General features: G+C 46.9%; 1 protein-coding gene across 2 annotated transcripts in view; it reads right to left on the bottom strand.

Moving 5' to 3' along the window:
* The window catches only part of FBLN5 (fibulin 5), an 87,243-nt gene extending 72,750 nt beyond the window's left edge, over positions 1-14,493 (bottom strand). The window contains exons 1-5 of one of the 2 annotated variants that reach the window (XM_082384545.1): positions 14,353-14,493; positions 13,981-14,189; positions 10,411-10,465; positions 8,182-8,233; positions 4,096-4,350 (exon numbers count right to left, since the gene is read on the bottom strand). In XM_082384545.1, coding sequence (XP_082240671.1) covers positions 4,096-4,350; positions 8,182-8,233; positions 10,411-10,465; positions 13,981-13,997 — 379 coding nt within the window. In that variant the 5' untranslated portion in view covers positions 13,998-14,189; positions 14,353-14,493. Of the gene's footprint in view, positions 1-4,095; positions 4,351-8,181; positions 8,234-10,410; positions 10,466-13,453; positions 13,887-13,980; positions 14,190-14,352 lie in introns of those variants that run through there. The other variant, XM_082384546.1, reaches the window with a different exon arrangement.
* Positions 14,494-15,271: the final 778 nt, after the last annotated feature.

The raw sequence follows: 15,271 nt of genomic DNA, 5'->3' as shown, positions 1-15,271 counted from the left end.
TCCCAAGGGGCCAGCATCTGGGGGGACACATTTCTAACCAGCCATGAGGCCACCACCCTCATGGAAGTTGCCCTGGTGCTGAGCAACCCCAAGCCAAGATGCCAGTTTTCTTGATGACAGAGATGTTCTTGGTTCCTGAACTGTAATTCTTGGATTACTGCCTGCATCACTCTGCCTGCAAAGGTCCTGAGTGATCCAGATTTACATATTGGGGCTTGTGGACTCAAATCTGAGGCCAAACTTTGTTCCAGAAAGAGCAGGGTCTAGTCACCTCCCAAGTGGAACACCAAACAGAGAGGTCAAGAAGGAAGCTCAGGGCTTCAGGGGACCCGGGCTCTGAGCCTGGCCCTGCCCAGCCTGCAGAGGCAGGGGACAAGGCAGGAAATTGCTGCCTTGAAAGTGGGTCCAAAACCCAGAAAGAGTAAGCCTCAGTGAAAAGTGTCCACTTGCTTTTTTTAAGGCAGACTTACTTACAGTTTATGGGAAGAAACCAGGGCATGGAAAGGACAAAAGAGCAAGGGCACTATGTAGGAAACAGTTGGCCCAAAACTTTAAACTTCAATTGGATCAAGTCTCTAGATTTAACTATTACCAGTTTACGGAAAAATAGAGGGGTTGAAGGAATACGTTAAATACCACCCCAAGAACACAAGCAGCAATATCCCAAATGTAGGAAATTCTACAGGACAAACGACTCAGCCTCTTCAACAAACACGTGGTAAGAGAGACAAAGAAGATTAAGAGATAGTTAAGACATGTGTCAACCAAATGCAATCTGTAGACCTTGTTTGGACCTGATTCTAAAAGAAAACAATAGAAAGGGGACATTTATGAAATGACCAAGGAAAGTTGAATCCCACCCAGATATTTAACGATAAAAAGGAATTATTGTTGATTTTTGTAGGTTTGATAACGGTATTGTGACTATGATTTTTTGAAGAAGCTTTATCTCTTAGAGATACATTCTGAAGTATTTAAGGATAAAATGATCTGATGCCTGAGATTTGCTTTAAATTGATCCACTGGGTCAGAGTAAAGAAGAAATGAGAGTGGGTCTGTGTTGACAATTACCAAACTGGGTGAAAAGTAGACAAGTGTTCATTATGATCTCTCTGCTTTTGTCTAGGTTCAAAGTTTTACAGAACAAAAATTTATTTACAAAAAAAAAAGAAGGCAAGAGAAGGCCCTAGTTTTTCATCATGGCTCCAGGACTGACTCTTGAGAGGCTTGAACAAACTTTTACCTCGCTGAGCCTCAGTTTCCTCATTCAGAGCCTGAATGGGTTCAAATCCTGGCTCAGCCCTCATTTGCTGTGTGACTTTGGACAGATTCTTAACCTCTCTGTGCTTCAGGGCCAACAGGAACAACAATAGTCCTACCGCAGGGGTTGTGGTGAGGATTCAACATGTTCATTCAGGTAAAGATCCTGGCATGCAGCACTACATGTTTGGTTTTATTCCTACTGCTGGCATCACTACTGTTGTTGATTATTTTCTACATTGAGGAGGAGGAGGAGGAGAAGGCCCCCTGGAGATGTGGTCCTCCTCTCGCAGAGCACCCAAGTTTTAGAAGCGTTTCCCAATTCTCCCCATCACACTGGAGCTGCTCACTCCAGCTTCCTCCCCAGGATCAGACCTACATTCTGGGAAACAGGGACACTCCTTCTCTGGCAGTGACAACCCCAATCACCTCCTTCTCCTTTCTCAACAATGTCCCCCTCTCGGTTCCTTTGGTTCCTCCCCCCTCTTCCCCCGTCTCTGAGCCCTGCTTCCTTGTGGCCTGTTCCCAGGCCCACCTCTCTCATCCCTGTTCCCGCCCTTCTGGGGCCCCCTCCCCATGACTTCCCCTCTCATAATGCCCAGAAGGACCTGTGTAAACCAGAAAAGGCAGGGTGGGGTGAAGGGAGGTTGGAAGGAACCCGGGACTTATGAATGCATAAGGCTGAACTTTTTGGAAGTGGACGGGCCGGGTGCCAGAACTCCTAGGGTTCCTGGATCGTATTCTCCTTACAAAAGGGCCATTATGAAGACTCCACATCTCCCGTGTGACAGGTTGGGGGCCTGTAAAAGTGCATGACGTCACAGGGACCAGGAGATGAACAGGGTTCCCAGCCGCATCTTATTCTCGAGGGCACTGGGATCCTGGAAAGAGGGCTGTGGGAGGGAGGGGGTGTTTCAGAGAGCCCCGTGGCCACGCCAGGCTGTTCCCCAAAAGGGGCCTGCAGGACCGCCCAAGACATCAGGGATCCCTACAGCCACCCGAAGCCCCTCCCAAAACCCTGGAGTGACTCGGCGGGTCACTCCACCCCCTTCCTCACTTCAAGACGTGCACATGGTCACTCAGCTTATCCAGCCCCACAGGACATCTTGGAAGAGCATCACCCCACCTCCAACCTCTCTTTCTCTGCATTTGCTTCCGGATCATTTCTTTTCTACCAAACGAGAGAGGTCACATGGGCGAGTTAGGAAAATGTAGGCTGGTTGTCAGGAGAGCTGGACTCCCGTAATTACCTAACTTGGTGGAGCTCACATTCCCTTTTTTATAAAAGGAAGAGGCTGCAGTTAAAGACTGTTAAAGTCCCTGCCAGTTACAGCGGTCTATTGTTCTACTGGTTGTAAGGAAGTACGTTACTATCTTCCCCACCAGCACTTCAGTCCACGGCTTGATTCAGTCTACTCTTTCCCGTGAACACTCATATATGTTCAAAGTGACCATAGGCCAGCTCCCTGCCCACCCCCCCACACACACACATACACACACACACACACACACCCCTTGAGACCAGTAAGAATAGAGAAGTTTAGTTAAGGTGTATCCAGTTTCCCTTTTAGCTCTGAATGACACTTGTTTGCACATTATTTCCATGTAGTTAAATGGAAATGCACTCATTTGCATGAACATATAGAAGACATTACAAAATCACCAACACAGCCTCTCTAACAGTGGGTCACAGCTCAACACTTCAGAGCCCTGAAATGGGACCAACAAAAATCTCACTGAGTAGACTGATGGTCTACCAAACTTTCAGGGTATAGGAAGGAAATATTAGAATTTCAATTCATATTTATTTTGATCACATCCTTTAAATTTTTCTATCTCTTACATATACTTTACACTCCTCCAACCATATTAGAATAACAGGATATGCATGTAATTTATAAACATGCATATAGTAAGGGTCCAGGCTCAGAAAGATTTTGCAGATGGGGTGCATGATCAAACAACTTTGGAGCCATCATCACTCTAGACCATCTCCCAAAGTTGGAGACAGTTGCAAAGTTTTGGTCCAACCAAAGCTGAGGCAACAAGGGAGGATCCCAGGTAAACCTCCACCAAGGCCACACTGGCCAACAGAGCACCAGTGCATACCAGGGCACCTGTCACACCACTTGCCAACAGCCTGGGGACATCATGGCATATGGCGTCTCCTTCCTCCCCAAGGTCCACTCTTGCTACGAGCTCCCATCAGCGAGGTTCCTTTTGGTCAAAAGAACCCTGGTCCCCACCCAAGGAACCCACTTTCTTTCCAGAACAGTTGGCCTTGGCCCTCAAGGCTTCTTTTGTTTCAGGAGCAAACGTTCTATTCAAGGGTGAGTGACGCTGAAGACCCTAGAAAGCTGGTCCTTTCTAGATCTTCTCTCTGGGATTCACTTACTACATCTGACCAGATATATTTGTTATCGAAGAGAGAAAACATGACCTTGGTCTTCAAACAGATAGATGATAGATATGATCTAAAGGCAGATAGACAGATACATAGATGAATGATTGATAGATAGATGACAGATAGGTGATAGATGATAGGTAGATAGATCAATAGATAGATACATAGATGATAGACAGATAGATAGATGAAAATAAAGAAAAAACAAATTGGCTTTCTGGAGGACTATCAATGAGAGAGCAAACTAAACTCCTCCCTAGGTGGGAGGGTACCCAGAGACACAGGCTGCTAAGAGTGAAAGAACCATGTAGAACGTAGGTTGTTTCACTGGTTCATTGCATGGGAACTGACTTCCCATTGGGGGTTGACCTGCTACACTAGGACGATGCCTTCACCAATGGAGAGGAAGCCTAGGACGCTGGGCTACTCACCTACACACTGGTTGCCTTCATCCATCTGGTATCCAAGGCGACACATGAGAGGTCTCGAAATCGTGGGGTAGTTTGGAGCTGACAGCGGGGGTGCAGCTGCTGGGTACGGACCTGAGTAGGGGTTGGAGTAGGGGTTGGAGTAGGGCCCTCGATACACTGGGTTTGTTCGGGGGATGCATAAATACCCGCCGTTTTGGTTAACACACATCATGTCTCCTCGGCAGGCCTCGGGGATGGTCCGGCACTCATCAATATCTGCAAGGGCCACAGAAAGGACAGGCGTTAATGGCCCCTTGGCCACATGGTGCAAATTTCAGCAGATCTCTGTACCAAGAACGCCATGAAGGACCCCAAAAAACTCTTTACCAGAATCTGCTCCCAAACATGGAGGGCTGTGCCTGGCAGCTACTCCCCAAATATTGGCTGAACTGAATCAAATTGACAAGTGTCACCCAAACATCAGCCATCAAATACCATCATCATGACATTTGGGCCATAGCTACCAAAACCTGTACTGTCACATGCTTAATACTTTTCTCTTAAATGAACCCACATTGAAAACCCAAGTTGGGACTTCCCTGACGGTCCAGTGGCTAAGACATCGCCTTCCAATGCAGGGGGTGTGGGTTTACATCCCTGGTCAGGCAGCTAAGATCCCACAGGCCTCGGGGCCCAAAAACCAAAACATAAAACAGAAGCAATATTGTAACAAATTCAATAAAGACTTTAAAAATGGGCCACATAAAAAAAAAAGAAAGAAAAAGAAAACCCAAGTAAACGTATTTTTTTCATCTTACATCACGACAGCAAATGAAAAAAACCCTATCAATGATCAAAAATAGAAGGTAAGTAAAAATAAATATATAACTATCAAAATAAAGATTGTTTACCTGTGGATGTATCACCTAAAAACATCTCAGGTACTCTTTTGTGTCCATATGACACTCGGGAAACGCTGGGATGGACCTAATAATTGTACCCACTTCTACTCCAAATAACGGCTGGGCAGGGAGAAAGAGTCTGCTGCATCCAGAAAGACAAGGCTTGGCCGAGAGCTAGTTTCTTATTAGGAAAGCAGAGGCTTACTTGAGAGTCGGCTCACACCGTGCCAACAAACAGGGCCCGTTTCCAGCCAGGCTGGTGCTCTGCTTGTTGTGTCTAGAGCGGGGTGTGGGAGTGGCAGGGGGGTAGGTTCTCTAGAAAATCAGCCTTGCGGGGCCAGGGACAGGGGAGGCCTGAACTGAGGCGCCAGCATGAGCAGCTGCCCTGACCCCCCGCACCGGGGCCTCCCACCAGCCTTGGGGTCTGCTCCATGCGGGGCTGGAGGCTGGGAGAGAGAGGCCGGAACCCTGACCGCTCACCCCAGCCACCTCATCTGAGACTCGTGCCAACTCCCGCCTCGGGAAAGGGAAGCGTGGAGTCCCATTTTCCAGCTGTAAGCCTGAAAGCGTCATTAAAACTGGTGGCCACAAAAGACGGCTGCAGCCCCTCTCTGCATCCCTTGGCACAATCTCAACGCCCTTCACCTTAAGTCAAAGTGCGAGCCTAGAGCTTCCAAGGCGAGGCTTTTTTCCCCACCACCCATCATTCTTTTCAACCCTAACTAAGCTCAGAGACTACAAATGATTTGGCCTAAATCAAATATCATTAAAAAGGTAAATATATCCCCGAGGGGACAGCCTTATTCCTTTTCTATACCCTATGCTCCATCCACAACAAACTAGTCTATACTCTGAATGTCTTTTCAATGCCCTGGTCTTTGCTTATGCTGTTCCTACTACCTGGGACGCTATTTCTCAGGATCCTATTCATCCTTCAATACCCAATTCAAATGTGACCTCCGTGAAGGCTTTCTTTATTGACCTCAGACATAAGGCATCACTCTCTCCCCTACTTCTGCAGGGCTGATTGCTTTTACCTCATCTTGACAGTGACTTTATTCTACCCTGTACAGTTTACTCCATCTAGACCTACCTCTCGCACTAGATGGAGAGCTAGGAGAACAGCCCCAAAATGTCTGTCCTCTTCCTTGGAAACTGTGGCTACATTAGGTTACATGGCAAAGGGGAATTAGGTATGGATGGAATGGAATTAAAGTTGCTAATCAGAAGACCTTGAGATGGGGACTTCCCTGGTGGCACAGCGGTTAAGAATCCGCCTGCCAATGCAGAGGACACGGGTTCGGGCCCTGGTCCGGGAAGATCCCACCTGCCACGGAGCGACTAAGCCCGTGCGCCACAACTACAGAGCCTGTGCTCTAGAGCCCGTGAGCCACAACTATGAGCCTGCGTGCCACATCTACTGAAGCCCGCACGCCTAGAGCCTGTGCTCCGCAACGAGAAGCCACCGCACTGAGAAGCCCACGCACTGCAACAAAGAGTAGCCACAACTAGCGAAAGCCGGCGGGCTGCAACGAAGACCCAACACAGCCAAAAATAAACAAAATTTTTTAAAAAAGGGTTCTCTTAAAAATAATAATAATAATCTTAAAAAAAAAAAAAGAAGAGTTTGAGATGGGGGAATTATCTGGGATTATCTGAGTGGGCCCAGTGAAATCACACAAATCCTTAAAAGTAGAAGAAGAGGCAGGAGGACTGGTCAGAGAGATGAGACAACAGAAACATGTGAGGGACTTAACTTGCTGACTTTGAAGACGGAGGAGGGGGCCATGAGCCAAGGAAGAGGGTGGCCTCTAGAAACTGCGAAAGGTCTTCAGCCAACAGCCAGCAAGGAACCAGGGGCCTCAGTCCTACAACCACAAGAAACTGAGTTCTGTGGGAATGTAAATCCATGCAGCCACTATGGAAGACAGTGTGGAGGTCCCTCCAAAAATTAAACCTAGAAATACCATATGATCCAGCAATTCCACTTCTGGGTATATATCCAAAGGAAATGAAAACAGAATCTTGAAGGGATATCTGTACTGCCATGTTGATTGAAGCACTATTCACAATAGCCAAAATATGGAAACAACCTAAATGTGCATCAGTGGATAAAGATTTGGGATGGATAGATAGATAGATAGATAGATAGATAGACAGATAGATAGATAGATAGATGTGATATTATTAATATTATCATCCTATGAATAATATAATATTAATAATAATCATATGAATATTACTCAGCCATGAGAAAGAAGGAAAACCTGCCATTTGCAGCAACATGGAAGGACCTTGAGGGCATTATGCTACGTGAAATAAGGCAGACAGAGAAAGACAAATGCTACATGATATCACTTATGTGTGGAATCCAAAAAGCCAAACTTACAGAAATAGAGAATAGAATGGTGGTTATCAGGGGCTGGGGGGTGGGGGAAATGGGGAGATGTAAAGGGTACAAACTTCCAGTTAGAAGATAACTTCTAAGGAAATAATGCACAGTATTGTGATTATAATGAACAACACTGTATTGCATACTTGAAAAATGCTAAGAGAGTAAATCCTGAATGTTCTCAACACAAAAAAGAAATGGTAATTATGTGATGTGAGGGAGGTGTGAGCTAAGCTACAGTGGTCATCACATTGTAATACATAAGTGTATCAAGTCAACACATTGCACACCTTAAACGTACACAATGTTGTATGTCAATTACATCTCAATTTTTAAAAAACAGAAACTGAATTCTGCCAACAATATGCATGAGCAAGAAAATGGATTCTTCCCTCAAGCCTCCAGAAAAGAACACCACCCTGCCATCACCTCAATGTTAGCCTGGTAGAACTCCCATCGGGCTTTTGACCTGCGCACCTGTGAGATCGTATATTTGTGTTGTTTAAGCCACTAAGGCTTATGGCAATTTGTAAAGGCAGCCCTAGGAAACTGATACAGATGGAGAGCTCCTTGAGGCTGGGGATCAATTCTTCCTCATCTTTGCCCTGTCGCAGGGCTTACCCAGTGCCAGGCACAAAGAAGGTGATCAATGGAAGGGTGTCGTTGATTTCAACCATACCGTGGCACTGTTTTCTTCCACGGGCAAGACTGATACAGATTTGACAATACTGAATGACGGCTGAGACAGAAATGGTCCTGTGATCGGGCTGTCCCTGCACCCCACCCAGAGAAGGATCTTCAGTGGCCTCCTACCTAAACACTGTCCTGACGAGCGGTCCAGGTCAAAGCCGTTAGTGCATTGTTGCTGCAGGAAGGGAGAGAGAGAAACAGGAGAGGTCATTTTGCTTACTTACCTTTTTTTTTTTTTCTTTCACTTTAAAAGTATTCTAACTGCATCACAAGAGGTAAGGAAAATGGTTAAAGAAACAAGGCATTTATAATACCAACATCTGTGTTATAACCCCTATTTGTCCCTTTTTTGGGTATTTTCTTACAATCATTTTACACTTTAGCATTACTTTTTAAGCCCCTGCATCATTGCTTCAAAACGCCCATTTTTAGCAGATGGTTATGGGGACTTCTTCCTGCTCTGGTCATGAAGAGCAATATTAATCGCATCTGATCTGCCCAGTGAGGCTTGCCCTGTGCTCAGCCCTTTCTGAGAGAGGATAGGACTGCTTTTAAGGGCAACCACTCTCTTTCTTTGGGTGCTATTTAACCCCTTTTCAGCGCCCGGCATGAATTCTTCGCCCCCTATGAAATCCTCGACCTGATTACGAGGTCTGTGTATAAAATAAATCTGCACAGTGATGTAGTCAGTTTTCTAAGAAAAATAGAATTGGGGAAATTCTTCCATTTTAACCTCAGAAAGACAATTACACAAAGATGAGATGCTTCCAGAGACCGCCAGGTCTCAAAAGTCCCTGAGGGCTGCAGGCTTCACATACAACTTGACTTACAACTTCATGCATTTAGAAAAATCTCATGGGATCAACAATCACCCCTAGAGCTGACATGTTATAGGAATAAGTCAAGGAGGTGTGGTTTTGCCTGTGGGGGTCCCTTCCCTGGCCTTCCCTACGGTTTATGGGATTCAACTTCCTTGAGCTATGCGCTGGTTTGTGGAGATGATAGATTTAGCCTGCATTCCTGGGAGTGGGTTCAGGCACCTTAGGGCCTTGGGGCAAAAGAAATGGAGCGGATGAGCCAGGAGGTGGTGCCATAAAGTTCAGGAAACCAAGAGACTCGAGTTGCAGCCCTGGCTCACCAGCTAAGTGCAGGTGTGGGTTCAAGTCCACTGCCTGGCTTCAAATTCTCACTCTAGCCCCTACTCACTGCATAACTTTTCTATGCCTCAGTTTCCTCATCTGTAAAATGGAGAGGATACTACTTACTTCTGAGCGGTTGTAAGGAGTAAATTGTTAGCGCACATAAAGTGCCTATAGTGCAATAAACACTATACTATAACCCGCACCCTCTCTGGATCTAGATGTTAACTGTCACCACAGAGCTAGATCAGAGGACGCCAAGGTCCTTCCAAGGTCTAAAAGTCTTTGGTACTCTTCCCAAGATTCTTTCCACCGCCAATGAAATATATTTCAAAATTCTTAATATGAAGGGAAGAAACATTTAAAGGGTGTGATCAAAATAAGTATGAATTGAAATTCTAAGATTTCCCTCCTATACCCTGAAAGTTTGGGAGACCATCAGTCTACTTAGTGAGATTTTTGTTGGTTCCATTTCAGGGCTCTGAACTGTTGAGCTGTAACCCACTGTTAGAGAGGCTGTGTTGGTGACTTTGTAATGTCTTCTATATGTTCATGCAAATGAATGTGCGTTTCCATTTGACTACATGGCCCCTCAGCCCTGCTCAGAGGTGGGGCTTCTCTCATTTCTGAGCTAGAGATGCAGAGGGGCTGCCCTGGGCTCCTCAGGAGGGATCTGTCCACATTTCTCAAGGGCTGACACAACCGTCACTTTGTAAAGTCAGGGACGGTGCAGGCTTCTCTGCACAGCCTCCCAGGAGTCCAAGCTCCCCCTACACACTCCTCCCAGGGGCCCGGGCCAGAGGTGGGTCCTCACGGGTTGGGCGCTGAGATGCCTCACAACTGCATGTCGGCCACACCCACCCACCTGGGCCACATGCAGGCACCGAAGGGGCACCATTGCCCAGAAACACTAGAACACGCTTGACTTTTTAACACTTACACTAAGTCAAGACCCCTCAGCCCCACCAAAGGGACAGCTATGAGGCAGCATGATCTGATTATAAGAGTCTTGGATTGGGAACCAGGACACCGAGGTCCAGCCCTGCGGCTTATATACTACGTCACCTGGGGCAAGTCTCAACTTCCCTGAGCCCCAGCTTTAATCTCTGTACAATGAAGAGCTCGGTTTAGGTAAACAACACAATGCGTGGCTGGACACCCTCGCCCTGGTTTTTAACACACTTCCTGATAAGTAACAAAATAAAAGTCTTACCTGTGCATTCCCAGGACTCGGAAGACAGAGAGCCAGAATGGTCACAGTGAGTATCCTGTGGAGGAGCAAGAAGTCAATATAAATGCTCAGGATACTCCCTGGACCCAGGTCTGGGGTAACATGTGCCTCTCGCGCTGCCTGTGTGTTTACAATGATGACTTCACCTTGTGCTTGTCTTTGGGCAGGGGGATGGGGGGCGACGCTCCAGAGAGGCCGGGGAAACTCCAGATGCCCCAACCACCCCAAACAGAACCGTGCCCCCTCCACTGGTTTCATATGTTGGGATAATGTGTTAGGTGGCATTTTTTTAGATAAAGGGTCTTGCTGCTTCGAAGAACAAATCTAACGCCCCCCGCCATGGTATTAACAATGTATTCACCAGCTGCTTGGCCTTTACTCCTGACACAAGCGGACCTGCCTGAGTTTTGAACGTCTTCATTCTGAAATGACTACAGTGTGAAGGAGCTGTCGTGCCCTCGGATGATGAGAGGAAAGGAAAGTACAAACGTGAAGCACGTGAGTTCCACGGAACAGAGGTGTCACGGGGAAAGAACGCACGTGCTCCCAGGGCGCGCCTCACACAGACCCTGATGGAGGAGAGGCCGCGGGGACCCGGGCAGCCCCAAGAAGGAGCACAGCTGACACTTAGGAGGAGGTGTCAAGAAACTGTGTTTCTGCATAAGCCACCAACCCCTGAACCTGCGATTTCTACTCTTCATCATTCACAAGCTGCTATCCAACAAAATCGTGGTCACCAATTAGCTTTAAAGATACAAAATCAATACCACCTCACATCCAACAGGATGGCTACAACCAAAAAAGCCAAAAGCTGGTGAGGGTGTGGAGAAACTGGGAACCTTTGTGCACTGTTGGTGGGAATGTACGTTGGTGCAGCCACTATGGAAAACAGTCTGGAGGTTCCTCAAAAAATTAAAAATGGAACTACTATATGATCCAGCAATCCCAGTACTGGGTATATATACAAAAGAATTGAAAACAGGGTCTCAAAGAGATATTTGTACACCCGTGTTCATAGCAGCATTATTCACAATAGCCAAAGGGTGGAGGCAACCCAAGTGTCCATCAACAAATGAATAAACAATGTGTTATACGCTTGCAATGGAATACTTTTCAGCATTAAAGAAAGGAAAGAAACTCTGACAAGTGCTACAACATGGATGAACCTTGAGGACATTATGCTAAGTGAAATAAGCCAGCCACAAAAAGACAGATACTGTTTGATTCCACTTATATGAAGGACTGACAGCAATCAAAATTACAGACAGAAAGCAGAATGGTGGGTGTCAGGGGCAGGGGGAGGAGGGATTAGGGAGGTGTTTATGGGTATAGAATTTCAATTTTTCAAGATGAAAAGAGTTCTGGAGATTGATTGCGCAACACTGTGAATGTACTTAACACTACTGAACTGGACCCTTGAAAATTGTTAAGGTGGTTAAAAAAATCTATGCAAATACAGAGCTTTATTTTGTGCTGTTATTATTGAGTTCAACAGGGGTTTATCTGAGTAATTACTAGCTGCGAGCATGGACCCTAGGTAGGCAGAAAAACTACAAAACTATGACCCAGATGCTGCCCCGGAGAGCTGGTGGGGGAGCCACATGAACCAATAATGTCTACACCCTTTGGTCAGGGCACTGATAGAAATGCCCACTGAGTGCCAGGGCAGCCAGGCAGGGGGTAGGGAATGGAAGGTCAGGGAAGGCTTCCTGGAGGAGGTGATCTCAAAGCCTTCTTCAGTAATTCAGTGGACCTGGGACCTGGTTGGATTTAGTGACCTGTTACTGTCAATGTACACCTTCACTTTACAATCCCTCCCTTCAGAAAAAGAGCGTTCAATAGACTGCAAAACTCACTCAATCCACGACAGAAGGCTCATATGAATCAGCAACCCCGGGGTACTTGGAGGGCCCCAGAATCAAGGCGACATCCAGAGGAAACAGGACCCTCATGTGGTGTTGGGAGAGGCAAGCCCACTTCCTTCATCTAGTCCTCAATCCAAAGAATAAAGACCCTGGAAGCCCACAAGTTTTCCTTTCATCTGAGTGCCTGCGTGAGCCAGATTCTAGAACACTGGAGACAGCTCTGACCTTATAAAGTGCAGAGCCAAATCCCAGGGCTTTTTGATATTCGCAACAGCCAGATTTATATCTGGAAGGAATGAAAGAACAATAACAAATTTATTTTCCAGGCTGTATATTATGAATTTCAACGTTTTCCTGTTTCTTCACATGAAGTTTCCTTTTGGTTGGTTATAAAACCCTGTCTCGTTTTTGTTGGAGACAGGACAGGCTGACTGAACGCAGTGGACTTCAAGACCTAGTGGAAAAGGCATGCTAACCCATTTCTCCCCCTACCCCGCCTCCCCTACTCCCTTTGGCTAGAGGGCAGTCCTGGGACAGGTCTCCTCTGAGAAACCCCATCTCAAGCCCGGCCTCCTGCAAGGGCCACAGCTGGGGCCTGGGGGCCAAGTAAACTCCAGGCTTAACTGAGACGGTTTCCCGAAAATGACATAACATCCAAGCATTGCTGCTCTCACAGCGTCACCCATAGCTGCACTTTGTCATGAAAAACTCTAGAAAACTCCAAAATAAATTAACTATAAGAATTTTGGGGATCCTTTGATGCTCATAACTGGTCCCCGGAACTTTCAAAAGCAGGTGGGTCCACCTATTTTGGGCTCCATCCTCAAGTGGGAGGAAAGCTGGGCAGGGGTGGGCGTGGGGATGGAGGTGGGGGACCAACTGAATCTCACAGGGCTGTCTGTCAGAGAAGTGCTGGTCCCCGATCCAGGATGACAGGATTACAGCTTCGTTTTCAGCACACACACACACACACACACACGCACGAATGCACACGCGCGCACGCGCGCACGCACGCACACACACTTTGTCTAAAGCAGCTACGTTTTCAAGAGTGCGCTGGATAAAAACTGCAGATGTAATCTAGATAAAATTCTTCAAGCTTTAACGATCACTTGACTGGAACTTCAATTTCCTTAAGGAATATCAAAATGTTTGCTTACATGCATTTCTGTCTGCAGTCCCCACTTTTCATTGGCTCGAGACTTCTGGGTCGCATGCCCTTTGAGAATCCCACACAGACATAGAGCAAATCCAGCCCCGGGATGTGCAGCTAGCCCGTTCGCTTGTCCAACAGCCGATGCAGCAAAATAATTGCTAGTGAACTAGTAATTGATCTCTCAAATTTAAAAAAAAAAAAAAAAACTTAAAAAAAAAATTTAAACGGCACACAAATTTGCTGCCCTTTCAGAAAAGAAAGAAAGAATCAGGCTCTGAGATTTTTGCCGACCTCTGTCGGATGCTGGCTTCTGAAACTGTCTTATAAAATACCCACTCCCAAAAGAAGGCTTCAAGATGGAAATTACAGAGGCGCAGCTTTTTACAATTAACAATCTCATTGCATCACTAGCTAATGTCTTTTCCAACATCCTGACACAGCCTGAATCACGGCCATAGCCATTTTCCACCCATCGGGTTTTCAGTAAGGTTTCCAGACCCTGGAGGAAAAAGTCCGGAGCAGAGAACGTACCTTTTTAATCCTGGCATGTCCAAGATGCGTGGGCAGGAGAAGCAAGGGGGAAAAGAGGGAGAGCTCTCAGCGCGGGACCCTCGGAGCAGTTCCTGAACTTCGGCCTCCTCTGGGCCTGTGGGGCTCGCCGATACTTTTATTCCAGGGGGGGACGAGCGAGGCGAGGAGAGGACAAGGGGAGAGCCTGGGTCCTCCGAGCCACTGGAGAGCTGACAGAGAAAGCACCTGGTTTTGCTTAGCCCTCTTCAGTAATTCAGCATTAAACCAATTGGAGGAGGAATGTTAAAAATGAACACTTCATTTTCTAAGTATGTTAAACAATGCAAATGGGGCCTCAGTCTGGACACAGCTGGTTCAGATTACAGCACTCACCAACTGGCTAGACTCCTCACAACAATCTTGGGGCGTCTGCCAGGACCAAGTGCTCAGCGCTGGGAGGAGAGCCCTTTCCCCGGGCGGCAGAGCAGCCACTCTCGGGCTCCCAGCATCTCTACGGGAGGTGATTGGCGGGCGGGCAAGTGCAGGAGGGTGGGGTGCGGTGCGGGGTGGGGTGCTGGGAGGACCTGTTGACCCTTTACTTCCCACCCGGGGAGGAGGTCCCCAGGCTGGGCGGTCGTGGCTGAGGCGGGGGCGGGGATCCAGAGCATCTGCACTTGGTCGTGGCATTGGGACACCCATGAAAGTTATTCCCCTCCGGGAGAGGAAGAACTTGAACTCATGACAAACACAGCGACAGGGACTAGAGTCTTTTGATTTATTGGGAAACCAGACCCAATGAAGCAGAGGCTTGGGGTAAGCGGCAGGAGACACGGTTTTCCAGAAGAAAGGGTGGGGAGCCTGAGGGGGTGGGAAAGAGGAGGAGGATGGAAATTGGCTGACACTTATTCAAGACGTCAGCTTGTGCAACGCAAACCTTGGGGAGGACACTCTCCCCGGCCCGCCCTCATCCCCTGATTCTCAGGGGCCTGTTCTTGCTTTAAGAATTGTCCATGGTCCGAATCAACATGTTGTACACCTTAAACTTACACAATGTTATACGTCAATGATATCTCAATAAAGCTGGACAAACATTTTTAATTGAAAAAAAAAAGTGTCCCTTGGCTTGAAAGTGATTTTAACAAGTAACAAGGTGATTTGAAAAGACAAAAGGACAGTCAGGGAAAGCAGAATGATGGATAATAATAGTAACAAAAGCTCTTTGCTAAGTCCTTTACATTTGTTGTATTGGTGGTTTCACACTATTTCTTTTTCCTTCTTTCTTTTCCCTTTTTTTTTTTTTTTTAAGCATTAG

Source organism: Balaenoptera borealis (genome assembly GCF_965194805.1).
Source record: "Balaenoptera borealis genome assembly, chromosome: 3".
NCBI lineage: Eukaryota > Metazoa > Chordata > Mammalia > Artiodactyla > Balaenopteridae > Balaenoptera > Balaenoptera borealis.
The sequence above is the reverse complement of the archived record's forward strand: the minus strand, read 5'-3'. Positions and strand labels throughout refer to the sequence as shown.